A 25,566-nucleotide genomic window follows, 5' to 3' on the forward strand; every position below is an offset into this window, starting at 1 on the left:
ACAACATCTGCAAAAGGCAAACACACTCACAGGACACATTTTGTTGTGGTTTATTAAAGAAACTGACAGACAGACAGACAGTGTGGTACAATTGAAGATTCAAAACTTTTTTTTTTCCCCTGTTAAGAAAAGCAGAAGTAGAAAGCTCTCATTTGTCTTTTTCCTTCTGCTCCTTCTCTTTCTTCTCTTTCTCAGCTTTGGCCTCTTCCGCTTCATGCTTCTTAATGAGCTCCTCTACCTCCTTCTGTTTCAGTACTTTGATTCTGGTTTTCCCATTCTCTCGCGTCAGTGTAGCAATCTCCACTGGAAAGACAGACAGAGACAGTCAGGGATGTGCAGGAAAGAGAAAAGACATTCAGAGATGGCTCTGATCTGAGCCTGCGTCTACATGTGACTATATGCAACAGTATCACCAGATTCTCACTTGCTGACAGGTACTGGTTTCATTTCAATCTAGGCAGAACTGTGTACACTTAAACACAGACCGCACTATGTTTCCCATCTGAGTACACTGAAAACAAATACATGTTGTTGTTTGTGGGTATGATACAGTCTGTCGCTCATTGTATTGGAGTTTAAAACGCCAACAATGGTATCCTCATAGCTGGAAACAATGGGAGAATATGAACCTGACATCTGACTGGTTGAAATCACAGGTCTTCGTTTAAATCTCTGCTTTAACAAATGTAATAATCTACCTCGTTGTCCAGTAACCTTAACATATTCAGTTCATTCCTGTGAGTACAAATGAAGACCACTCTGATTAAAATGGAAACCACCACTTGGCCATGTGTAGTGCATGCCTCAGGTGGCTGGGCAGATCATCCTGCAGTCTGTAAGGTGGTCTGTGTTTTCTCACACACTCATACCTTTTTCTGCAGACAGCTTGCTCACGTCCATGGTTTTATTCAGCACTTTGACAGCCAGGGCCAGAGCAGCAGACAGAGTCATTTCTCCCTCTTTATAGTCCTGTTTCAGCATGGAGACCGCCGCCTGGGAAAACAAGACACACACACACACGTTGAAATGAGAGGAAAACACACATAACATACTGATGGGTGCCAAATGTGGAAGCAGCAGTTATAATGGTTGAATCTAATACTGTTTTAAAGTCACTGAAATTTTACTAACTGCCCTCCACTGTTTCAGAGGGTAGGTTGGAATAAGAGAGTACTGCTAACCATGAGGTCAACACTGGAGCATGGGCACTCTCTAGTGTCAAAAGACTGGTATCGCCTTAGTCAGTGCAAACTGAAGGTCTTATGTAAATCTCCCCCCAAAAGGAGTCATAGAAATGGATTATCTGCCATGATCTTTATCAAAAGTCAGGGGACAAAAATAGCAGTGATTGGAATATTTTGAATGACCAAATTGTTTCCTGTGCAAGATTCTTCAGCAGTTTCTGAGAGAGTGCTAACAGTGTTCTATTCTATTCAGTAATATATTTTAGGGCTGCTACTAACAGTTATTTTGTAATCGAATGGTCTATTGATTACATTGTCAATTAATCTGAATGATTAATGTCATTCAAATAACTTAATTTGAAAGTATACATTCATATGAAAGTTTAAGTTAAAATTTATTTTCTCCCATGAAAACATTACTTCACGCCACACACCATTAGAGGTATCTTGAAAACAGGACATAAACAGTAGCAGCCTGCTAGTAAAGTGCGGGATGTGCAGTCAATTATAATAATTAAAGAAGCTAATCAGCAATGCTCTGAACCAAGACAAAAATGCAAAAAATGTATAAGTCAAACTGCAAAAATGCCTAACAGAAAGTAAACAAAAATACTGAGGGCTTCTATTCTTGACTACCTAGCATCAGTAGTTCAACTCAAAAAAAGAGGTTCTGCAGTAGAGGAATTTCACTGCGCCTACATGTACACAAAGAGCAAAATGCACAACAGAAAGTCAGAAAATAGTGACGTGCTGATGTTATAGGAATTACGGTATTTTTACTATTGTTAGAATAGTAATTATTTCCAAATGAAAATGGTAAAATGCTGCAGCCTAGACCAAACAAACTATGATTGTCATCAATGTCCATAAATATGTAAAACATGATGGAGACATAAAGATAACTGCCTGTATTATGTAGTGTATATAACAGTATCAGGCTACATACGGCACTGTTGTTTCCGATGCATGTGGCTTTCCAGCCTCCGTAGTTTCCACTAGGGTCACTCTGGTACAGCTGGAACCCATAGTGCTTGTCCCAGCCCATGTACAACAAAGACACGCCAAAAGGCCTCTTCCCTACAAAGTGAAAAGAGTTAGTCAACATGACAACAACAACAATATCAAGAGGGTACACTCTGTGAACCAGTTTACCTCCAAACTGTGTGTAAGCCTGTTTGATGTCACACAGTGCAGTCACCAGCTGCTCACAGGGGATTGGCTCCTGGTACTGGAGCAAATATCTACAGACAGACACATACACAAACGTTATTATCCACTGTATCTGAGTTAGTTAGAGTACATGAACTGAATCATAACTTTAAGCTCTAAGGTCTTACGCACATTCACTGCCCTGTCAGACACACTTCAACACCTTTCACCGTTCAATGTGCTGTTTGACCGTTTCTGAGCACAACTAAAATTTGGCCTGTTAAGACTCAGCAATTCCTGCCTTTTGTACACTATTCTACATGTATGCAGTAGGCGGTCGGGGTAAATAAGACAGTAGTACGTTAGTTTAAACAAGAAAATGTGTTATACAGCTACCAGAGGCCCTGAATATCATTTTCATTAATGTAACTCAAATCCTAATGCACGTGTGTAGACAGCTAAACACTCTCTTACCTCTGTGCTATCAGCCTGAGCTCATTGGTGAGGACGTTGGCATCTGACGTTATCCCAGCAACACTACAGGCCATGTCCCTGCAACATCACAGCAAATCAGTTTATGGGTTTTTACACAGCAAGTAACCACAACACATTCTGCAGTGTCTTAATGTTCTAAACCATGCAAGTAAAGGCAGCTTGCACAGGGCGTTTGAGACAAACAGACAAACATAAAGAGAGACAGATGGTGATATGCAAAAAATAGGGTATACTGATTTTTTTTACTGTTAATAAAGTCATTTTCCTCAATTTTCACTGCCCAATCACTAGCAATCTTGTAATCCTCGATTTTGCAACATCATCGTAGCCACGGCAGGGAAGGTGCATGAGACTAGCACGTGTTTTCTCCATTATGTGTGAAATCCATGACTGCTTTATCCATAGGCTTTTTATAATATCAAGCATCGAGAACGCATCAGTGGAGAGTGGTATTCACGTAATTCTGCACACAACTACATGGACACCTGACCATCAGTGACCACTACTGAGCAGGAGGGGTAGAGGGATCCTGGCTGGCTCACCCACTCAGGGGAACAAGGCTGACTGTGTTCCCACAGACCCCCTGTCACCAAAAGTATGTGTGACAGGTGAGATCTGAAGCATGAAGTCCTGATAATGGATGACAGATCTCTGCACTGTTAAACAATGCCTTAATGAGGTGCACCACTTTGGGACCGTGGATGCTCTTTCTTTTAAGATAAATCACAGTCGTACCTATATTTTGAAATATTTCATGTCAAATTATGAGTCAAGTTAAATTAAATTGTTTTTCTGAGACACCCTCTGTAAAAAATAAGCAATTGAGAGACATTATTGTTTAAACTAGCTAACAACCACAGATAATGGAAAGGACCAATATTGCACACCACATAAAATAAAAATATATAAATATTTATCCCTGTGTTTGCTTTTGTTGAGGTAAATGAGTCACTGTTTTCTGATCATACTGTCCAGCCTGATGATGGTATAAATACTCAAGTACATATTAAACAACCACTGAACAAATAAAATGCACTACTCACTCATTCAGTTTGTAGATTTTTTCTGAGAAGAACACTTCATCCAGTAGTTTGTGGATATTCCTCCTCTCTGCTGCCAGTAACACTCCATCATTGGCTAGAATCCCCAGGCATGTACCAGCATGTCCAATGGCTTCCATTGCATACTCCACCTGGTACAGGCGGCCTGGCACAGACATAAGCAATACTGTTCAACTGACAGGGTGGAAACTAGTGAACTTTTCAGCCTGTTTGTCAGGTCACTGGAGCATAAAATAAAAATTGCAGTACTTTTTCAAGCAACTAATCATTGAATGTTTGCTGCTCCATTTGCTGTATAGGTAATTTTAAGACAAAAATATGCAAGACTAGAATAAGGCATTTCTGATAAAACAGCAAGAATAAATCTCTGAGCCCAATTCATTATGGAAAAAAAACCCCATACTTGCCTTCAGGAGAAAAGATGGTCGTTCTTGAATCATACCTCCGAGACTGGAAAAAAAAAAGATTTATTTCATATTTTTAAATACAACATGAGAGTTAAAAATGTGCATGTATACTTATTCATTTAGTTGATGCACTAATCAAAAGTACCTTAATTATTATTTACTGTGTTAGAGGCTGCACACCTCTGTGGCAACCTCATGGTTAAGAGACATTGTTGGGGTCTGGTCTTAAAGAGCACCTGTCATGCACTATGTTAAAACCCCAAATCCTCATTACTGAGCCCTTTATCCTACCACTCAAAACTGATGTCATAGCCTTTTAAAACGAGAGATATTATGCAGGATACACTGAATCAAATCAAACATTTCAACTGTCACTCAAGGCAATGTAATTCATTTAGTTGAATAAATACAGTGCTCAACTGCGCATTATACTTAGTTAAAGTGCCTTACCATTGTGATTTATTAGCATATGACACCTGTAAATTAAAAAAGGAGAAAGAAATACCGTCATTCCTCCATTAAGATACGCTCTACCACGAACTACATATTTCAGCGAAATTCAAGAGGCTAGCATGTCCTCCCCTCCATTTGCTGAAATGTAAATTTATAAACACCGCTTTGACTAATTACAATACGAATGTTACAATATGTCACAATATGAATCACATTTCATATCACAGCTACAGAGGATTCAACTGTCAGGAAAAAACAGAACAGTGGTCATTTGTCGACAGAGGAAACTGAAACAGAAAGCGAGCAGGATGAAATGGCTAGCCAGCAGACTCTAACAAAAAAAAACTGCATACAACAATACAGCGCACCACTCTATGCTAAACATACAATTTGAGTGATGGGTAGTGGTTAAAGCGTAACCATATGTAAAACGAAAAATACATGCAGAGTTTGAAGCTAGCGAACAGCGGACTGTCAAGCAACTTCACTGTTCTCAATGAAAGCGAGCATGATGAAGCAGCAACTTTGAGATGCTAGCAGCATCAATTATACGGCACAAAGCTTCTTATATAATTGCCATGTAACATCAATTTTGCTCATCGTCCCATTCATTCCTGTAAATGTTATGCATTTTCCTTGACAAGATTATGGTTGTTTATTAAACTATATAATAACTAAACTAACTTACCTTCCAGCGTTACTTAGCACTTCTTGTGTTTCAGCGTTCCCTGCGTTTTACATCCGGTGCTGGCTAGACGTCACTTCTTCTTCTTCGTATACTTCAGTTGAAATTATAACAGTGCCGCTACAACTGCAGAGGCGCATTCTGCCACCTACTGGGATGGAGTATGAAGGCCGCGTCGTGAGAGAATAGGAAATGAGAGGGGCAATAGTTAGTCGTTTGGACTCCGACATATGTTACAGACAAGATATTGGTTAGACAGAAAGTATCACATCCTTCAGATACTAGATCCAACAGTTGCTCAGCATGCTTCGTACATTCATAAGAAGCAACTCCAGGGTTGAAATCTCGTAAATGAAAAGGACAGCAAGTGTTGAGTCTCTGAGTCTCTTTATGTGCCAGGAGAAATGCACATACTGCTGTTCCTCCATGTTCCTTGTAATAGCCACTGCTACTGCTACAGTAGCACTAGCATACCTTAGAGCTCAAGCTGCATGTACAACACAGGTTTTAAAGTCAAACTCATGCTGCAAAGGGGAAAAAAATCATATGTTAAGAATATAGAATTAAAACACCCAATACAGTGACCTTTGCTCCACTTCCTTCAGGACCTCCCTTAAAAACAGTTACATTCAAATTCATTCCTCTTATCCAGAGAGATCCATCATCTGTTTAGAGGGAGGTGGTAACATCCAGATTGACATATTGTACAATACCATTAAACTGTAGGCTAACAAAACTACCCAGGCGTGATTCATTCTCAACCTCATTTTTTCTGTTACATATGATTAAAGTGTCTCTGAGAATATAAAGTTAACTGTAAACACCACTGTTAAACAGTGAAGGACACCGACGTTAAAGTAATTAGAGAAACAATCCATTTATTTAGAATAACTGACACTCGAAGGTCAAATCAGCCAAATGCCAAACATGGTTGTAAATATGTAATCCTTTATTAAAAGAATAACAGGATAAAGTCGGAACAGAATGATCTGTCAGCCTCTTTCCTCCACTTCCCCTTTGCCAGTGCTTCTCTGTGACTGCTGCAGTCACATGCTGTTTCAGTTGCCACCAAAAATCATACATCTGCTAAACATGACTAAAAGGAATCAATAACATCACAGTCGTGTTGTAGACCGAAATTCACCATGTTGTTGAAAGTGCATGCTTCTTGAAAAAAACAACAACTTGATTTTACAATAGGATGATGAGATGTACAACTGAAATACAGATTTGATTGTCCTTTCTTGTCAAAATGGTTCAACACCAATATGAAACAATGTGGAGAAAAGCAGCGTATATCAAGGCAACAAATACCCACGATGCAGTTGGACTACTAAAGGTGAATCAAGGTCATATCAGATTCCTTGTGGAAAATTGCTTTGGCAATGGACAGGAGTGACATTAAAAATGTTTGCAAGGAAACACCACTGTAATAATAAGGTTCACTGTGGACGACAATTTTATTCTTTAGAACAAAAGTGACAGCCTCCGTGGACAGCCTAAGACAAAACACTAAAGAAATACTCATTCATGTGTATTGTATTTATTACAATATAGCATTACCCAAAGAACCATAGGTTCAATCCATCCATCATTTCAGAAGAGACATACACTGAATCAGAAAAAAAACAGTGCCTTTTAATGTAGCCAGCAGTAGGTGAGGTAAAAAATTTGCATGGCAAAACTAACTATGAATCATAATAGAACAAGAGGAAAAGGAAGAAATGACTGAAAGATAAACATTTTAGTGAGACATTTCACACATCAGCTTCTTCTTTTAAATTATTATTTGGTACATATGAAATTTTAGCAATTTTTTTGCCATTATGAAGGTAAGTACGCTTGCTCGTGAACTGCAGCGCGATAATGACTTTGTGAATGAATCACTTCAAGAAGCACCACTCATGAGGGCATTACGTTGAGTTTCTCTTTAACTTCAGCACCATTAATTATGACACTTGACAGTAAATCTCAAAAGAAAAAAAAAAAGTTCAACAATGTACTGCAGAGCAGATATTAGCAGACATCCCAAACAGAGGTAAATGGACATATTTGTAAGTGCAAGGACAGATGAGTCCGTGGGGACCGATGCACTGGGATGGATGATGTCAGCACTACAAGCGCACGCTTGCTGAGAGGGCGGGGCCTGCTTACAGGGGCTGCGGCAAAATTGGTCCAGTCTCAGCACTGAAGCAAACAAAGACCGATCACTCCTGAAGCCTTTGCACGCTGTGTCAAGCCACCCTGCACTTCTACTTCTCTTTTTCTCTTTTGAACCAGAGAGACAGTGTCGTTCCGCTGCGCCAGTCAAATGACCTTGGTGTGGTGGGCGGGGCTACTGAAGCATTCTCCGTGCCACGTATTTCATGACGCCGCCGTGTTGGTGGAATGCCACGTCCACCTGGTTCTCAAACAGCGCTCTGACTCTGAAGGTCTTTCCAGTGTTCGTCTGAGAAAAACAGGATATCACAAACGTCAAGAAACTGGAAGAACAAGACGATCATGAACAAACAAAGTGCATTTGGCTTCATCTGGGGTTCCAGACGGTACCTTGACTGTGAGCTCTTGTTGAGGGGAAAGGTCCTCTGGGATTGTGATGGTGAATCTCTCTTTACCGCTGAGCTCCAGGGAATCGGCGTTTTCTCCAGGGAGGAACTGCAGTGGGGCAATGCCCATGCCAACCAGGTGGTTCTTATGCATCTTGGCAAAGCTCTGGGCTATCACTGCCCGCACCCCCTGTTAATCAAAACCCACAGGACGACCTTCAACAACTTCTAACATTCAACAAATCCTTCCACTGCTATGGACAGCTGACAAAGGCCAAAGGTTACCCATGCTGAAAAGGATTTTATTAAATTAAAAAAAAGAAAGACATTGATCAGCTAATGAAGTTAATGAACACTAGGTGTTCCACCTCTACAATACACCATGAATGAGCTGCCTAATGCATCAAGGCAGATTTAACTCATTGCCAGACTTCTGGTACTGGCGGGCAGATAATACTCTTTTGAAGTCTAATGGAAACCTTGAGCATTCCACGAAAGACAAGCTAACTCTGAGTCCCCACAGATAACTTGAGACTTTTCCTCATGCAACTACACCTAATGACTGAGTCCAGATAAATTACAAACTGGGCCACTCACCAGCAGGTAGGGACCTTTGGCTGTCCAGTCACGAGAGCTGCCTGAGCCGTACTCCTTTCCAGCCAGGATTATAAGGGGAATGCCATCTCGCTGATATCGCTCTGCAGCTTCAAAAACGTCCATCTGCACCATTCATACACACACACACACACACGCACGAAAATAAAATACGTAAGAGTGGCACTCCCACACACACTTACCAGACCTTTACCTTTTTAAATATTACTATACAAATCAAGCCAATGAAAATATTATTCTGTCAATATCATTTCACTACTCATTTTAGAAAGCTTTCCTCAAGCTCTATATATTGAACAGAGCAACTGTACAATGAGCTACATACTGACCCACCAGTGCGACTCAAGTAGATTAAAGCTTGAAATACCGTATTACACTAATACAGTTGGGCATGCGCTAACAGAACCGCAGGCATTGATAAGAGCGACTGGGCCAGCGGCTGCAGTACAGGCACTCTCTGACTGGTGTCCAGTCACGGTCATACTCACTGTCTGACCAGAGGGAATGTGCAGGGTCTTGGGGCCGGTCTTGCCTATGAAACGGTTCTGGAGCTTAATGCTGGCGAATGTGCCGCGGGTCATCACTGCGTCGTTTCCTCTCCGAGCACCGTAAGAGTTAAACTCACGAGGGGTGAGGCTGAAAGGACGGTTAAAGAAATTGAACATCACATGTTATGTTTACAACCATAAAAAGATCAGTCTTCTTCACACCGTTTAATGGTAAGGATGAACAAGAGCATTGTTTTCTTCATGTTCAACTGGTCAGTGGCTGATATAAATGCTGACAAACCAAAAAGCTTGTTTATGCGGTCCATACTGAGCCACCACAGACCAGTTTCAGGTCTGCTCTGTGGATTTCTTACAGCAATTTAAAAATGTTAACTGACAGTTTACAAAAAAATCAGCTTAGACACTTCACAGCAATTAAGTGACAACTGGTTCTTCTGACCCATTCCTCCTACGTAATCAATCGTTGGCACAGCTGATGAATTATGCCCTTCGTAAACCAGGTCCCTATCAAACATGTCACCATCATCTGAAGAAATGATTACACTCTTCACCACATGAAGTATTGAGTCAATCCCCATCGTTTCAATTCATCAACCAAATAAATTATATCTTTCACATTTAACATGTCTTCACCTGTCAGTCATTGATAGGAACATAACCTCTGGATGTTTACGGTGAAGGAGATCATATATTTCTCACATTTGGTATGTTTCTGACCTTAGACTATTATGACGTTCTACAAACCATGAGGTGTACGGCGAATACTGTATACTGGAAAAATGCCTCGTCTAAGAGTTGACAGGTGAGAAGGGACTGGTATGATCAGAGAGACAGTCTCTCACCGTTTGCTCTGCAGGTACTTGGCCGCTGGACTGACCCGCGCGATACTGCCAGCAGGTGATATGTGGTCTGTGGTCACATTGTCTCCCAGGAAGAGAAGAGCATGGGCATTCTCAATGGACTGAGGACCGGACATCTCTTTATCCTGCGAAGGCGCATACATATGGTACATCACAGGAGGATACTCCATGCAGTACTGTACTGTGTCATATATGGCTGGGAAAATCTCGCGGCGCAAACTCACAAATTTGTTAAGGAAGGGAGGACATCGAATATACGTTGATTTGGGATCCCATGGGAACATTACTGACTCTGGACATTCAAGGTTGTTCCAAAACTTGCTTCCTTTCTGGAAATGAGCATAAATGAGAAATGAACCACAAATATCAGAAACGACAAAAATGCTAACATGAACTACCAACAAAATGCAAAAAGAGCCAATGAGCACTTCACAAAACGTTTAACTCACTTATGATCAGATCATGCAACGAGAGGTATTCTGTTCTCCAAAACTTAAGATCTGCAAAATCACGCCCTCCCAACACTATCACATCCTCCATAAATCATCGTACCTCCATCCTAATCTTCACATCCCTGAAAATAGAGGCAATGACGGTGTGCTCCTCTATATGAAGGACTTCCTCTTTAGAAGGCCAAACATCCCGCAGGTACACCTCTTTCCCCTCTGAGGTAACCCCTATAAACATTACCAAAAAAAAAAAAAAAAAGACAAACACAATTATTAGCAGACAACTCAAATAAACAGCACTTTGTGCTGTTTGTGCTGCAAATGCGGTTCTTAAATTAGCAAAGAGTTATTCCACACGACTAATACCTTTAAAGGATCATTTAATTTCAAGTGAATTTTTATACATGTCAAATCATTAATATGAGAATAGAGCAATAACAACTAAGGAAAAAGAGCAGGTTACAGTTGGCTATTTGCAGACCTAGGCATTTCTTTATGTTTCTTTATGTTATGTTGTGTCTGCATACAACAATTATCTTAGTGAAGTCCAAAGGTAATAAACAAGACTGGGTAATGACTGCTCTTCAAAAAACTGTCTTATGCCAGTACTGTCTTATGCCAGTACTTTGGAAAACCATTATCTTCAGTAAAATGGACCATCACCAAAAGTTGGCTTGGAGAAACAGAACGGTCGTCTTTAACACTCTCTTACCCAGAGGCTCCTTCTCGAAGTCGATGTCGACAGTACCGGCGATGGCATAAGCCACAACCAGTGGCGGTGAGGCTAGGTAGTTGGCACGGACACAATCGCACAGGCGCCCTTCAAAATGTCTGTTTCCAGAGAGCACCCCACATGCGACTAAATCACCCTGCACAACCGTGAGTGAGGCAGGTTAATGAAGAAAACAAAAAAAACACAGCTACTTGATCACTTTGAAAGAAGTGTAACAGTGAAAGAAAAATAATAGCAAACCTTCCCCAAGTACTGTGGAGGATGGAAATGACAGAGAGGAGAGAAATGGTAGTATCAGTACCTGTTTAATGGCATCAACTACATTTTCTGGTAAAGGCGCAGTGTTCCCTACACAGGTGGCACATCCATATCCTATCACCTCAAACCTAGGTCAAACACAGGGTACACAAAGCCAATTTATACAGGTGCATTCCAAACAATGTCAAAACCTTAGCCACTGCTATTCTAGGGACCATAATAAGCAGCACCTAAATCTAGACTCAGTGACAATTTTTCACAAGCCAACAGAGAAATAAAAGTCATCAACCTCTCAGGATCTGCTCTGAAACTGAGAGATTGCCTAATGTCGTAAGTACTTTTATAAGCCTATCCATTTTTCTTTGTTTTTGGGGTGTGTGACACAGACTGTGAGAGACCATGAGACATGGCTAAGTACGCTAACTAGTAGCTCGACCACAAACAGTTCAAATCTGACAATAAGAAATCTGCTGATAACGAAATCTGGCAATGGCAAAACCTTGTGGTGAAAGTCCATATGGTTTGTGCGGATTGCTGGCTATTGCTGCTGTTTGATAGCTTGGTGCTTTTCTAAACCTTTTCACAGTGATTAGTGTCTGTTCCTTTACCATGTACATCCGTGCAACTAAAGTTGAGCGTCAGGTCACTGTAGGGCACCAATAATGTGGTGACGGAAAGAAATCTGTGTCCTGAGTGGAAAACATTTATAACTGTGATCCAGGAGTGAGTGACAAGTGGGGGTGCAATGCTGGGCTCACCCTAGCTGACTTAAATAAGGCAATACACCGCTGGTGTTGAGGTAGTGGGTCACCAGGCCGCTGCCCGGGGCCAGGCTGGTTCTGATGTAAGGCTTGACGGTAAGGCCCGCCTCAGCGGCTTTCTTCGCTAGTAAACCTGTCAATCAAAAATACAGCAAATATCAGTAACTGCATACCATTTACTCAGTGGTTCTATGTCCAGTTGCCATATTAACAGCGTATCTGAAAGGTCCGTCCTGGCCTCACGCTCACCTGCCGCCAGCATGACAGAGGGGTTGCAGTTATTGGTGCAGCTGATGACGGCGGCAATGACCACGGAGCCGTGGGCTAATTTGTACTCTGTTCCTTTGTGCAGAAAGGGTACTAGGACCTTCTGCTTCTCTTTGGCGATGTGGAACCCTTTGAACCCAACCTGAAACAGAAGATTATTTAACGACAGTTAGTGGCAAAGGGCTGAGAAAACACTGTAATTCAAAAGCCTACTTTACAAACTACTTTACAAACAATGTGTATGGGGGAAAACTGAGTTTCCCGTTTGCGTCAGCTTCAAGAGAGCTGGGAGAAAAACTCAAGTCATGTCATGATGGGGAAGTGGGTCAAAAAACACTGAATTTTCAAGTGAAGTAGCATGATACCAGTGAAACAGCATTTTCCTAATGATTGCAAGCACAATATCTTCTTTGATATACTTCTGTCCCTGAGAAGCAACATGAAGCTTAGTTGCCCATGTAGGGAAATGCAATGTTTTTCTTAACCAAAAACATACACAGCTGTGCATTTTTATAAATATTACATTCTTTGGGAAAATATTTCCACTATTTTTTATAGTTCCTGTTCCTCACAATAAGAACACAAATGTACAGTGTGTCCTGTTCTTACAAAATCCCAATGGAAAAATGAACTTTTGGCTACAGCAGCTCTGATCATGGAACTCTGGACATTGACTCTCAACAGGAAACATATTAACTAGTGACACACTGAAATTAAAGCTCTTGGCCGGGGTCAAAGCCCAATTAGAGGGGTGCTCAATACCTTCATTTTTTCATTCATTTTCCAGTTTGTTTTTGTACCATGTCAAACTGTGGTGGAGGGGCATTAAACTTACAGTGGACAAGTTCTTTGGTGTTGTACCATCTCTAGATAATTCAGCTGAACAGAGTTTGCAAATGACTAATGTAACCGTGTAGTAGTAGTCTGTAGTATGAAACCATGGTTCCATACTACTGACAGGTTCTCTGTTGAGGGTAGCTGTCGTTGACTTTTAAAGAGCAGGAACAGGGTCTAGACAGCATGGCCTGCTGGTTCAGTTTGAACAAGTCTTCTGTAACCAGCGCAGGAGAGCAACGAAAGCATCATCACATCTTCAGTCAAAACACTGAGCATTTTTACTCATTCAGACATATACCTAATGTCCTATGTCTGCTGTTTTTGGTCAAATATTTTTTCTGGCTGGACATTTGGTGCATCCCATAAGTGAATCATTTACACTGACACATCAGCTGTACAGTCAGTGTGCATAGAGTGGGATGTACTCTCTCAAGGAGATAAAAGAATAACAGCATCAGAAAATCAAAACTAGCAAATGAAGACTGCTAGTCCTCAAAAGGAAAAAAAAAAAAAACGCAGCTAAGTGGCATTCGAAGTAAGTGTTAAAGACTCACCTTCTCATTCAGACAGTTGAGAAAATCCTCTTTCATGCAGCTGACTGCCACCCTGTCTTGAGGCCGCTTAGGACCACTCACATGGGGCACGATGGAGCCAAGGTTGATCTCAATAACCTTTAGAAAAGGTTTCCAAATTCATACATTTCTTCAGGTGGATTTGACACGGTCAAGTGTTTTGTTGCTTATGTTCTGTCTGATCATGGTTACATTTAATAAGTTAAACAGCAAATGCAGTTTATGGTTCTGAGGACACCACAGTAAATATGAAACGTGTAGAGTAAATACCTTTATATATGTGAAGAGTCTGATTACCATTAACCCATGTCAAGATATTCTTAAGTGATACTTTACCTGAGAGTACTGGGGATCTTCTGTCTGCTGGTCATAGCTCCTAAACATCTTCATAGCTTTAAGGTAAGCCTCCATGATTTCAAGTCTCTCTTCACTAAAGTCTGAGAGATAGAAACAGGGCAAATCTTATCCAATCATGAATAACATTTCACTAAACTTCCTTCAAACATACCGAGTCACATGTCAGAAGGTGCGGTGTGTGAACTTACTAGTTTGTTTAAAGTGCTCAAGTGTGACATTGTCCACAGGGAAGAAGCTGACAGTGGCATTGTACTCTGGGCACATATTGGCTATGGTCGTCCTGTCAGGAGCAGACAGCTGCACGACGCCCGGTCCAAAGAACTCCACAAATTTCCCTCCGATCCCCGCCTGCCGTAGATGCTGTGCACAGCCACACGTACGTTGCATTAGAGCCAGAAAGTTTTTTTGTGTGTGTGTGTGAGACTTTGTGTGTGACATAAAACTTTTTTGTGTGTGTGACAAATTCAAAGGTGAGGTAGAAGGTCCCCTTCAGTTTGCCTTCCAACAGTATTACCAGATATACAAAAAACAGATAAAGTTCACTGCGATGTCAGAGAGCAATACAGTTTGTGTAACAGCTGTTTGCCTGCACTTGTGACCCCTTGTGCACTTACTGAACTTGCTTTTCTTAACCCCATGGCTTCTTGCCCTCTCCAGCACCTGTTATTGTCCTCTACTCATTACAACCCCGTTTTAAACCTGCATTTGACCTTCACACAGCACCCTGTCAGTGGATTAGCTATACACTATATTTGATTTTGATATGAAGAAAACTGCACTAAATTAAGAAAAAGGAATTAAACACTCTACCTTGGTTATTCCCAGCACTATATCGATGGACGTGGCCAGAGTGTTGACGGATCCGACTAGTTTACAGCCTACTACCTGTGGGAGTGTCAAAGACACAGGCTGACCCAGCATCACTGCCTCTGACTCTATGCCTCCAACACCTGTGGGAGACAGAGATTAACATGTTTATCAAGTTGTCTGCAGGACACAAGTAACACACTGAAATGAATAGCAGTGTTATGACAGAGAGGACGGAGCACCATGTGGTTTGGTACTGTGGGACTAAGTTAAAACAATGATAAATCAAAGCGTCTGTCTTCATTTGAACAGAATTCTTTATCAGCGTGATTATAACACAGTGGATCTGCACAAGTTGAATTCCTCAATTAACATGCCACATGCTTTGTCTTGTGAGGAAAATACCATAGTTACAGTCCTGAGGGATTCGTAAACGATCTGATCAGATGTCATTAACCCAAAATCAAAATCTAACAGTGCCGACAGGATATGTTCACACGACATGAGGTTTTTCTTTATTTACCAGTACGTTCCAGTGTATCTGACTACGTAAAATGAAGCACTTAATTCCTCATTAAATTAAATCTGCTTATTTTATTATGATGAACAGATGAGACAGAAGAACAGAAAAAGAAGTAAATTCAGTAGAACAACATTTCCCAATTCTGCCTCGAGAGACTTCGGCCTCTTCCTGCTCTTGTGCTCCCGTCTCAGTTAAACAAGGGCGTGACAATTAGCTGATGAGCTTACTCAGTGTGTCAGAGTAGAGAGAGACTTTTTGACATAACCATTTACTGTGCATTCCTGGATTATATACCTTGTTGATGTCACTGATGTTATAGACTTTCCCTTCTGAAAAAAAATCATGCCTTCGCCTTAGCTCCTAAGTTGGAAAACTCCAACTTACACATGGAAACAGTGTTTCTGAATTCCAGTAATTAGGATACATGGTTGACTTTGGTTTATGCTAAACACCAGCACACTGTCTTCAGCATGTGGAGGACTCAGCCCTTCATAGATAAGCTGAATCAGGTAAGATAGCATGGTGCTAGAACACTTGTGGACTGCAACTACAAACCGCTATGTTTAAGTGTCCGAGCAAAATCCCCTTGTCTATAAATAAGTTGTCTTTAGCTATGAAAACACATTGTGCTCCAATATCAGCATGGCTGAGGCATGTTGGATACCCTGGTTGGCACTTTAGGGTTTAGCCAACATCATAACCTACATAATTGAGGAGATTATCTGCTGTAGTAAAAAGATAAGGACAGAGATGCTCTCACCCCAGCCTAAGATCCCCAGGCCGTTGACCATGGTGGTGTGGGAATCAGTGCCCACCACGCTGTCTGGGCAGACGAAGCCTTCGCTCTCCTGTACTACCTTTGAGATATACTCCAGGTTCACCTGATGTATTGCCCCAACGTCTGGAGGCACCACATTCACATTTTTAAATGCTTTTGAGCACCACTGTGGAAAAGAGCACGTGAAAAAAGGGTCATTAAAAGAAAATGAAGTTGAAAGAAGCAATGACAGTAGGCTGGTCTCATGGGCCAACAATTTTTCATTTTCAGCTTCATTTTTTTTTATCCTGAAGTATGACGCATTGGTTTCATTTCCCCAAAGTGTCTAATAACTGGGGTGTACAGATCTAACAGATGAACATTTCGCAATCTGGTTAAAAATACAAACAAAAGAAGAACAACACACCTTGAAAAACTGTAACCTTTCTTTGTTTCTGATGAGCTCCATTTCCTGGTTCTTGAACGCTGTCTCGACCCTATAGAGAGTAATTATAGAGATATCTGCATGTTAAAAATATGCCTGTATGTTAAAAGACAACTTTCTAACCATGTGGTATAAGCAAGCCACTGACTTACTCTGACACAGGCTGCAGGTGGAAAGGACAGAGAAGCGGTGTGTTCTCAATTTGGACGGCAGGTCCTCGCCCTGAACTGGCTGGCGGGTCTCTGCATGAGCCCTTGCTACATGCACCCCTCTGATCGCCACACTGTCCCCCACGGAGGGTTGGTCTGGCAGGGGACGAGTGGACCGGGGTCCCCTGGCCCTCTCCTCCTCCAGGGTTGGGAGCATTCTGTATGGCACTGAGAGAGGAAAATGACATCAGCTACAGACACACATAACTATCTGGACAGATCTCTTAAAAAATCCGCAGATCTATTATTACCATTTGCTGAAGTCGATCTGTAGGGAGTGATCCACAATGAGATCTGTGGGACACTTGGGATTGACAAGGCTGGGATCCACTCCATTCTTCGCCACGGCATCTCGCATAGCGGCCAGATCTACCATGGCAGGGATACCCCTGTGGGATTCAACAGTGAGCCATCACATTCACACACAAACCTCAGTCTGTATGGTCTAAAACAACCCTCAGGACCGTAGTGAGCATTTGGTCCTCTACCACTAACAAAACCAGGATCCCAGCTTGGGCTTGGTGAATTGATTTGTCATGCACCCATCATCAGGCATAAGAAGAAAAGTGAAACTCTACAACTACAGAACATGACCGTACGTACCATGGGGGATATATTTCATGCTCTAAAGTTACTGTAATTCGCACAATGAGAATCTCATTCCATGACGACAAAAAGTTACAATACTGTTTGCTTTGAGCATTACTAAATCTGACTTCCAAATGCCAATAGTACAATTCTCAGGCAAAATACTTAGATTTTCCCCAGAATATGCAAAAATGATAACAAAACTAAAACCATAGAGTGTCTTGTGTTATATACAGGCTGTGTACCAAATGCGGACACTCACGTAAAGTCCTGCAGTAGGACCCGGGCAGGAGAGAAAGGGACCTCAGCCACATTCTGTTGCTGCTGCCAGTCCAGTATGTTCTCCACATCCTTCTTCTTCACATAAAAGCCATCACACTTTCTAACAGCTGCCTCCAGCAGGACGCGGATACACAGAGGAAGCTTCTCTGTGGGGCAGGACGTGAACAGGGAATCAGCACAACTACCCGTTATCCCTGCTTTTGTAAAATGTACTATCACTGAGCTCATCTCTACCCAGCCAACAGCTGAAACATCCCTCCTCAAACGGAAATGATGTTGCTTACTCAAACAGGTCTATGAAGTCTGTGACTCATCACTTTTTGTATACAACTATGACTATTAACTGACAAAATTGCCAATGCATTGGCACAAACTTGTTCCTGACAGGTTGACTATTGGCAGTTAATGAGCAAATGTGAAAATATTCACAAAATCATTTTCAACTGAATCATAGATTTTTGTTGTTTTTTTTTAATTGGTTTAACAAAGGTACTCACCATATCTAGAGTCACCGAGCTTCTGTAAACTGAAATATTTCCGATCTTCATATTTTTCACTTAGGCTTTCAATCAAATTGCTGAAGGGATGCTCTGTAAGTGCAGGAAATAGATAAGGGTGGAATGTCATTAGTGGTTGCCACTGGAAACAATCTGTTCGTTCAGCAACACTAACAGGCCTAACAGGCTAAAATAAAATAAATCTTTAATCTGTTCTGAAACAACCCCAAAGTGTCAAAAGTATGTGAAAACCAATTCTTCTTTTTACATGGGCTGTTTACTCTGGATAATGTTGTGCTTTCAGAGTCTTCTAAAATGTTATAAAGTGATCTGAATGTACTCCCTCTCCAAATTCACTTTGATCAAAGCCCAACAGATTTTGGTCTCCCTCAGAAAAGAATTCTAAAGAAATGCAGTCTGTTCTTTGTTCAGCTTTCTCCTCTGCCTGTTCAGCACAATTCACTGCACAGTTAGCTACTGAGTCTATTCAGTGAACAAAGGAGATGTGTGTTGGCATGAGATATTTGGTGAGAAAATACCAGATCTGAAGTCTAAAGGACAATGTCATCATGATAAAGATGAACAAGCAAGTAATATGTATAAAATGACTGATAAAGGTAGAGAATTGGACAAAAGTCAAACTTCTTCTTCAAAAAAGGGAAAAAGGACCTATACTGTAACATCTTGCTAATTTTTCCAAGTAAAAAGTAAGAATACAAAACTCCAACAAGAATAAAGCCATGCAAAGTAGCAGCTTTTCTCAGCTGTCATGTGGCATCAAATAGCTTTTTTGTATCACCATATTTGTAAAAATAAGGAAACACATATATAGCATACATTTGTCACTTATTACCATATGGGAAGAAAAAAATCACTCTCATAAGAAAGAAAACAAACCAAAGATGACATCAAGCTTAGAGCTGGTTTCAGAGAAAAAGACACTGCTTTCCACTGCCATGTCAGCAATCAAGATCAAGTCCACTACAAAAAGAGTAAAGCTGTCTGATAGAAGATTCAAATGTATCCAACCCCTAAAGTGGCAGATAGTTTGGCAGACAAAAACAATCCATGGGCCACAACTGGAGATGTGATAAACTTGGCTGCAGCTTAGAGAGACAAAATCTCCTGATCGACCATGAGATATCACTTCTATGTCAATAAGTGCTTTGAAAGAACCCCCCTCAAAAAAAAAAGAACTCAGTGAAAAAAGGAATCACAATATAAGCCTGGACTTGTGATTGTTTGGGGTTTTTTTGTCCTGTGAGACCAAAACGGTGCTTATTTTGACAGGAGCCTCATTCCTATGGTGACATGTGATGGTGGATTTTCAGTGACACAGGGGCTGTTGATACTGTCAGCACTGAAATGCAGAAACACCGCACCTCACTAAAGATCTAGCCTCACCTACAGAACAAAGCGAAGGGATTTTAAGTAACACTTTTAAATTCTCTCTCACACAAGTCTTATTCAGCTATTGAAGGGAATATATAAGGTAAAAACCTTAGTTTTCTGATGCAGGCAGGAAAGGACATAAAAGAGTCTGTGCATGGTTTATGTTTGTAATCATACTAGTACACAATATTACATGTATACAAACCACTCAAAATTTCATGCATTCAACATGTTTATCACACTTGGACTCTGAAAATGTGTCTTTATTTAAGTTTATTCTTTATTCTACCAAGTTCATCTGTCTCTCACCCAGAAAAGATGCAAATATCTGATATATATTTTATATTAAGGTGAAAACTGTGATAAAACACAACGAACAACACTCAGGAAAACAACGCCCTTGTTTTATCCTAAGCTTGATGCACAACCATGTGTTGACATAAAAACTTTGAGATGCTGCTTTTCCTACTAAACTCTCTTTAGAAACAACATGCCTTAAGTACAGGACATACAATGCTAGTAAATAAACACGACGTGTTGCTTTGTATGATCTGATAATCTGAATGACATTACAGAATGAAAATAACAATAAAACAGTATAAATAAGGCTGACACGGTTGTGTCCAAAATCAAAATATAGTCAGATAATCATATTGCACTGACCAAACTGACATAAATATGCCGTTAAGCACAAGGGGAACAGTGGGACAGAAGCAATAAGAACTGGGAGGGACACAATTTTCTTATCATCTGAAACCTACCATGCTCCTTCTCAAATGTTGTAGACAGATTAGCGTGAATTATTAAATTTCAATGGTTAAGCCGGTTATGATACACACTGAGTATCTTGGCTGCATTGAAAACTACTGACATCGCTTATGAATTTGGAGTAACATAATGTCATGTAAAATACACGCGTTTTATTATACTCGCGTGATGAAACACATCGTTCCACACAATCAGCGGCTTCTGCGGAGGCTTAAGTCGCACGCTATAGGCAACAAACAGGCAATGTCAGTAACGTCAGTTTACTTCTCCTAGCAATTTACCTGGTCAACTCCAAAGCATAACAAAGTAAACAGTTATCTATATATTTTTTAGCAACACTTATTTAAATACCTTGATTCTGACTTGTCACATTTGACAGAGTACGGTGCTAGTAGCATGAAAATGCCTTCGTGATAACATAGCCCACCTGGTTAGATTTAGTGGCTTGTTAGCTAAGCTAACGTTACTGACTTAGCAAGCTAGGTTAGCGAGATAAGAGGGTTTCAAAGCAGATACCCTGACACATAGTACGGAAGGGTTTATATATTGGGGTACTTTAGACATTCTCACTTTCTTTTACCATTCTATAGTCTAATCAATGTCTTTTATGTTAGTCGATAGAAGCTAAGAGTGAATTGTATTTTTTTCTCGCAGCTTTCAAAAGAAGGGTCCCTACCTAGAGCAGCTGAAGTAAGCGCCATGATGACTTCCAAATTTAACACGACTTCACTCGTTCTGGCCATGAAAACGCCTCTCTGAAAATCATCCAATCAGTAAGCTTGGTCTTTTCATAACAACACGCCCACCGCTTGATTTTTACGTCGGTGTAGCTCACGAGTGTCAATGCACGATGTGGTAGTCCCGCAGCATGAAAACTACAGGTGATCAGTCCTCAGAGAAACAGAGAGAAACTTTCTAGAGTATTCTTTGTTTTCTTTTAACTTGAAGTGAACTGTAGCCGATATTTTTACGCTATGTTTGTCGACTATTCACGGCTGAATTTCATATGTGCAGTTTATTCATTAGATACACATAGTTAGTAACTGCACCTTGAACTGTGAGAGGAGAGTTACACCAGAAGTTCAAAGTACAGCCGCACTTTCGACTGCAGGCCATACAAAGACACCATCCACGCACATTTAGAGGCCTATTGGAAGTTGGCATTGCCAAGTGTCTAGGGCACTTTTCATTTAAAACAACGCAGAAATATCTCCATCCATAAGGAATCCTGTCTTTGCTGTGTGGGGTGGTCAAGCAGTCTACATCCCAGAATTTTGGATAGCAACCTAAGCATGCATTATGGCTTTACTGGCACGTGGTGAAGTTTCGTCATGACTACGTGAATTAAGTTAAGCAGTAGGTCAAGCAGCGTGTCTGGCACGGCTGGACAAGTTATGCACTGAATGTACGCGGCGCTGATGCTCACGAACAAACATAGATTCGTCACACTTCCGCGTGTCATGACATCACATTGCTTGTGTAATGAATGTGTTTTTTACATTAGCCAGTAATTATTATTCTCGTTTTATTCCATGACAAATACATTTTTAAGACATTTTATTCCGGCACGCATCAAAGCTGGATTATTTAAGACGGCACAATTCAATACCGGACATGACCTTTCACCCTGCTCGCTGTAGCAATGGTCAAATCATACAGAGGGAGTGAACGGCATGAGTTGCTCGCAGTCATTCGTAAACTAGGCCGAAAACGACGAACTGTTTCGTGATTATTTTTAATAAGTTAGAATATGTGCTAAATTTTGTTGTGTAAACTGGCCTCTATTGCTTACTACTGTATGGGAATGGAAGAAGGATGACAAATTAACAAGGTAACACTGTGTTCTTGTTGAAAGCAGCTAACACTGTTAGGTCAAATATGCTGTTAACCAGTAAAAGTTGAGGAGCGCATGAATTAAATTCTTACTTTGGACTTTTGCAGTTACATGTAAGCAATGGTGACCGAATTATCAGTTACTGGCATGGTGGTCTTAAGAATCAGATGGAGGTCGCTTGTTTGTATATGAACGCTGTATTGTGTAATATTGTGCGAAGGGGTCACAAATTCTCTGCATGCATAACACTACTGCAGTGAAGTAGGTTATAACACACGTGAGGTACTGTCTTATTTGTGCACAACGGATTTGCATGAGCTGTTGCGAGAAGTATCTCGTTTGTCAACTAGGTCTGTCCTAGGGCTATTTATACGAAACTGGTCTTGAATGGATTGTTTGTGTTGTGTAACAAACTTAGCCGATCTTAGATCCAATTTTAAAATCATTTAAAATTGGATCTAAAGTGAAAATAGTAGGTTCATTTTTGTACAACTGTATATATTGCGGGGCAGGGATGATGATTGTCCCTTTCCAGAGCATATTGCCATATCAGTTGTTCTGCGTCTAAAATGCGAAGACGCCTTGTGGCGAACCGAATAGTGCTTGTTCTGTTGTAGAGACCCTGTGTGACTTTTTAAAATTACTTCTTCGTACTGTTGCACAATATTTAGTAAGGAAAGCTGAAGACCTTTAGTAACAGTAGCCAGTCTTGTGAAAAATGACACGATGCACCAAAACTGTATTGACCATGTGAAGTGAATGGCTTTTTAACTTACCTTTGCATGTGTGCATCTAAACCTTACCATCTGCAGAGTCGTTGGGAGGTGTGGTCTGTCCACTGAGGATTGTGCTCCCACAAGGCAAGATGCAACAGAAACGAAACATTCGCATCATTGAATGGGAGGACCTAGACAAGAGGAAGTTCTACTCTCTGGGGGTTTTCATGACGATGACCACCCGTGCTGCTGTCTATCCTTTCACTTTAATCCGTACTCGGCTGCAGGTACAGAAAGGCAGGTCTCTGTACAACGGTACATTTGATGCCTTCTGCAAGATTCTCAAAGCCGAGGGGGTTCGTGGCCTCTATAGAGGCTTCATGGTGAACACCTTCACGCTTATTTCAGGTCAGGCTTACATCACAACCTATGAGCTGGTTAGAAAGTATGTTTCCTACCACACCTCCAACAACACGCTCAAGTCACTGGTGGCAGGAGGGTCAGCGTCGCTCGTGGCCCAGAGCATCACGGTGCCCATTGATGTCGTTTCCCAACAGCTCATGATGCAAGGTCAGGGTGAGCACCTCACCCGATTTAAGGTCAAGCCCAAGATGATGATGGCGGCGGCCAAGCAGAAAGTGACTTTTGGTCAGACGAAGGACATAATCATGCAGATTTTTGTGGCAGATGGCCTTCGGGGCTTCTACAGGGGTTACGTGGCCTCCCTCCTCACGTACATCCCAAACAGTGCTGTCTGGTGGCCTTTTTATCACTTTTATGCAGGTAAATTGTAGTATTTTTCCTTTTTAGTCAGCAAAAGACATGCTTTGTTTTGATGTAGCGGGGAAGAAAATGAATAGGTAACCACCAAAAAAATTACCAAAAAAAAAGAGAAAAAAAATAGATTGATGTCAGTCAATTCAGTCCTTTAAAGGTAGGCACCTTGACAGACTTTGAAAAGTGTGTTCTTTGAAACCATACTGCAATTATAAAAATAATCAGATAGTGGTCAGTTTCAATGTAAATGACTGAATTGTGTTTTTTTTTTTCAATTAAAAAAAACACTTTTTATTAATCATTTTCAAACGATGTCTTGTTTTTACATTTATGTGGAACAGCACATCATGTACAGGCTGAGATCATGCATAACTCAAGCCATGAATTTACTGTTGTCTCTCAACAGAGCAGCTGTCCAAGCTTGCACCAAGTAACTGTCCTCACCTGGTGCTGCAGGCCTTGGCTGGGCCAATGGCTGCTGCCACTGCCTCCACAATCACCAACCCCATGGATGTGATCAGGGCCAGAGTTCAGGTGAACCCAGTACTACCTATTTTATCTTTAGATCTTGTCTGAGTTCTTTTTGGCTACACACTCTGACAGAATGGGAAGTTGTATGCAATGAATGGATAAAAGCCTACAGTGCTCCGAATTAAAATTGGGTTGGTTAAAAATCAGGGAAATAGCTCCTTCATTTACTTATTTCTCAAAAAAGTGTTTAACATTAATGTTTTTTTTGTAATAATAACACCTCCTCCAAAGCTTCTGCATGGTGACGGTTAAGAGAGATCTTAAGTCATAGAGATATTTAGTTATTCTTATGTGGAATTAAGCAGAGAGGCACTCATCTGCCACCCTTAAGGTGTTGTGTGAGTCAGTCAGTGACTGGCAGCATAATTTGTCATTTCAAATTAAGTATTTACATGTCTGCTAATTCAGGTGAACCATTCAAAAGCTGACGGCACATAACCAGAATAGAAGTTTCTGAAACATTTGTGGCATGTTCTCTAACACTCCATAGTCCTGTCATTCTAAAAGCAAAGCAAAGCCTGTTTTTCTGGTTTGAGAATCTTTGGTTTTCTTTAGAGAATATAATCATGTTTTCATATGGTTGCTGATTAAAGGACACCGGTACTGTGTATGTTTTTTTTGTGGCTCTCATTAATATATCTTGGTATTTCTTCATTTCATTGCTCTTTGTATTAGGTGGAAGGCAGATCCTCTGTCATCGAGACATTCAAACAGCTCATGGCAGAGGAGGGTGCCTGGGGTCTTACCAAGGGCCTGTCAGCCCGCATCATCTCCTCCACCCCAACAGCCATCGTTATTGTGGTGGGTTACGAGACCCTGAAGAGGCTGAGCCTCAGGCCTGAGCTCGTGGATTCCAGACACTGGTAAAGAGCTGAATGGAAGAAGGGCACAAACTTGAACTATACACCCAGTTCGGGCCTCCTGTACCTCAGCCACCGTTTCATGGGCATGCACCCCCTGAGTCTTTTTTAAAAAAAATTGTTGCCTTTTTAATATTTTAATATGAGGTCACGTAATGGGCTTTTTTTTTTTTTTTTTGACATTTATGTTAAGCAGGGGAAAGGAAGAACTGTGACTTGTGTCACTGTACACTGTACACAGTTTTTTTCTTTTTCTTTTTCGGAGGATTCTGTATATTTTGGAAGCTGTGATCTATCACTAAGAAACGTCTAAGTGTTTGTGACAAAGCATGAGGTGATAACAGGGTTCAGGTTATATGGCAGGTGTAACCCATGCCAGTTT

At 41.0% G+C, this 25,566-nt stretch overlaps 3 protein-coding genes across 3 annotated transcripts; 1 reads left to right on the plus strand and 2 right to left on the minus strand.

The window, feature by feature from the left end:
• Positions 1 to 69: 69 nt before the first annotated feature.
• On the minus strand, positions 70 to 5,494 carry psma4 (proteasome 20S subunit alpha 4). The gene is made up of 9 exons (XM_030771263.1): positions 5,438 to 5,494; positions 4,747 to 4,772; positions 4,297 to 4,339; positions 3,872 to 4,034; positions 2,808 to 2,885; positions 2,337 to 2,425; positions 2,131 to 2,261; positions 870 to 993; positions 70 to 303 (listed from the first exon to the last, which is right to left on the minus strand). Exons 2-9 carry the CDS (start codon positions 4,747 to 4,749, stop codon positions 149 to 151), a joined length of 786 nt encoding a protein of 261 aa, XP_030627123.1. The 5' UTR covers positions 4,750 to 4,772; positions 5,438 to 5,494; the 3' UTR covers positions 70 to 148.
• Positions 5,495 to 6,365: 871 nt separating this feature from the next.
• Positions 6,366 to 21,175, minus strand: ireb2 (iron-responsive element binding protein 2). Its single transcript, XM_030770279.1, has 22 exons — positions 21,143 to 21,175; positions 18,307 to 18,399; positions 17,790 to 17,955; positions 17,191 to 17,328; positions 16,883 to 17,107; positions 16,713 to 16,782; positions 16,289 to 16,472; positions 15,009 to 15,148; positions 14,387 to 14,558; positions 14,178 to 14,278; positions 13,824 to 13,940; positions 12,415 to 12,574; positions 12,163 to 12,298; positions 11,448 to 11,532; positions 11,126 to 11,282; positions 10,517 to 10,641; positions 10,189 to 10,293; positions 9,947 to 10,089; positions 9,084 to 9,231; positions 8,578 to 8,700; positions 7,985 to 8,170; positions 6,366 to 7,883 (listed from the first exon to the last, which is right to left on the minus strand). The coding sequence occupies exons 1-22, from the start codon at positions 21,165 to 21,167 to the stop codon at positions 7,770 to 7,772; spliced, it is 2,913 nt and encodes a 970-aa protein (XP_030626139.1). The 5' UTR covers positions 21,168 to 21,175; the 3' UTR covers positions 6,366 to 7,769.
• Positions 21,176 to 22,154: 979 nt separating this feature from the next.
• Positions 22,155 to 25,254, plus strand: slc25a44a (solute carrier family 25 member 44a). The gene is made up of 4 exons (XM_030781635.1): positions 22,155 to 22,297; positions 23,113 to 23,799; positions 24,200 to 24,327; positions 25,000 to 25,254. Exons 2-4 carry the CDS (start codon positions 23,166 to 23,168, stop codon positions 25,189 to 25,191), a joined length of 954 nt encoding a protein of 317 aa, XP_030637495.1. The 5' UTR covers positions 22,155 to 22,297; positions 23,113 to 23,165; the 3' UTR covers positions 25,192 to 25,254.
• Positions 25,255 to 25,566: the final 312 nt, after the last annotated feature.

Source organism: Chanos chanos, chromosome 1 (assembly GCF_902362185.1).
Source record: "Chanos chanos chromosome 1, fChaCha1.1, whole genome shotgun sequence".
NCBI classification, from domain to species: domain Eukaryota; kingdom Metazoa; phylum Chordata; class Actinopteri; order Gonorynchiformes; family Chanidae; genus Chanos; species Chanos chanos.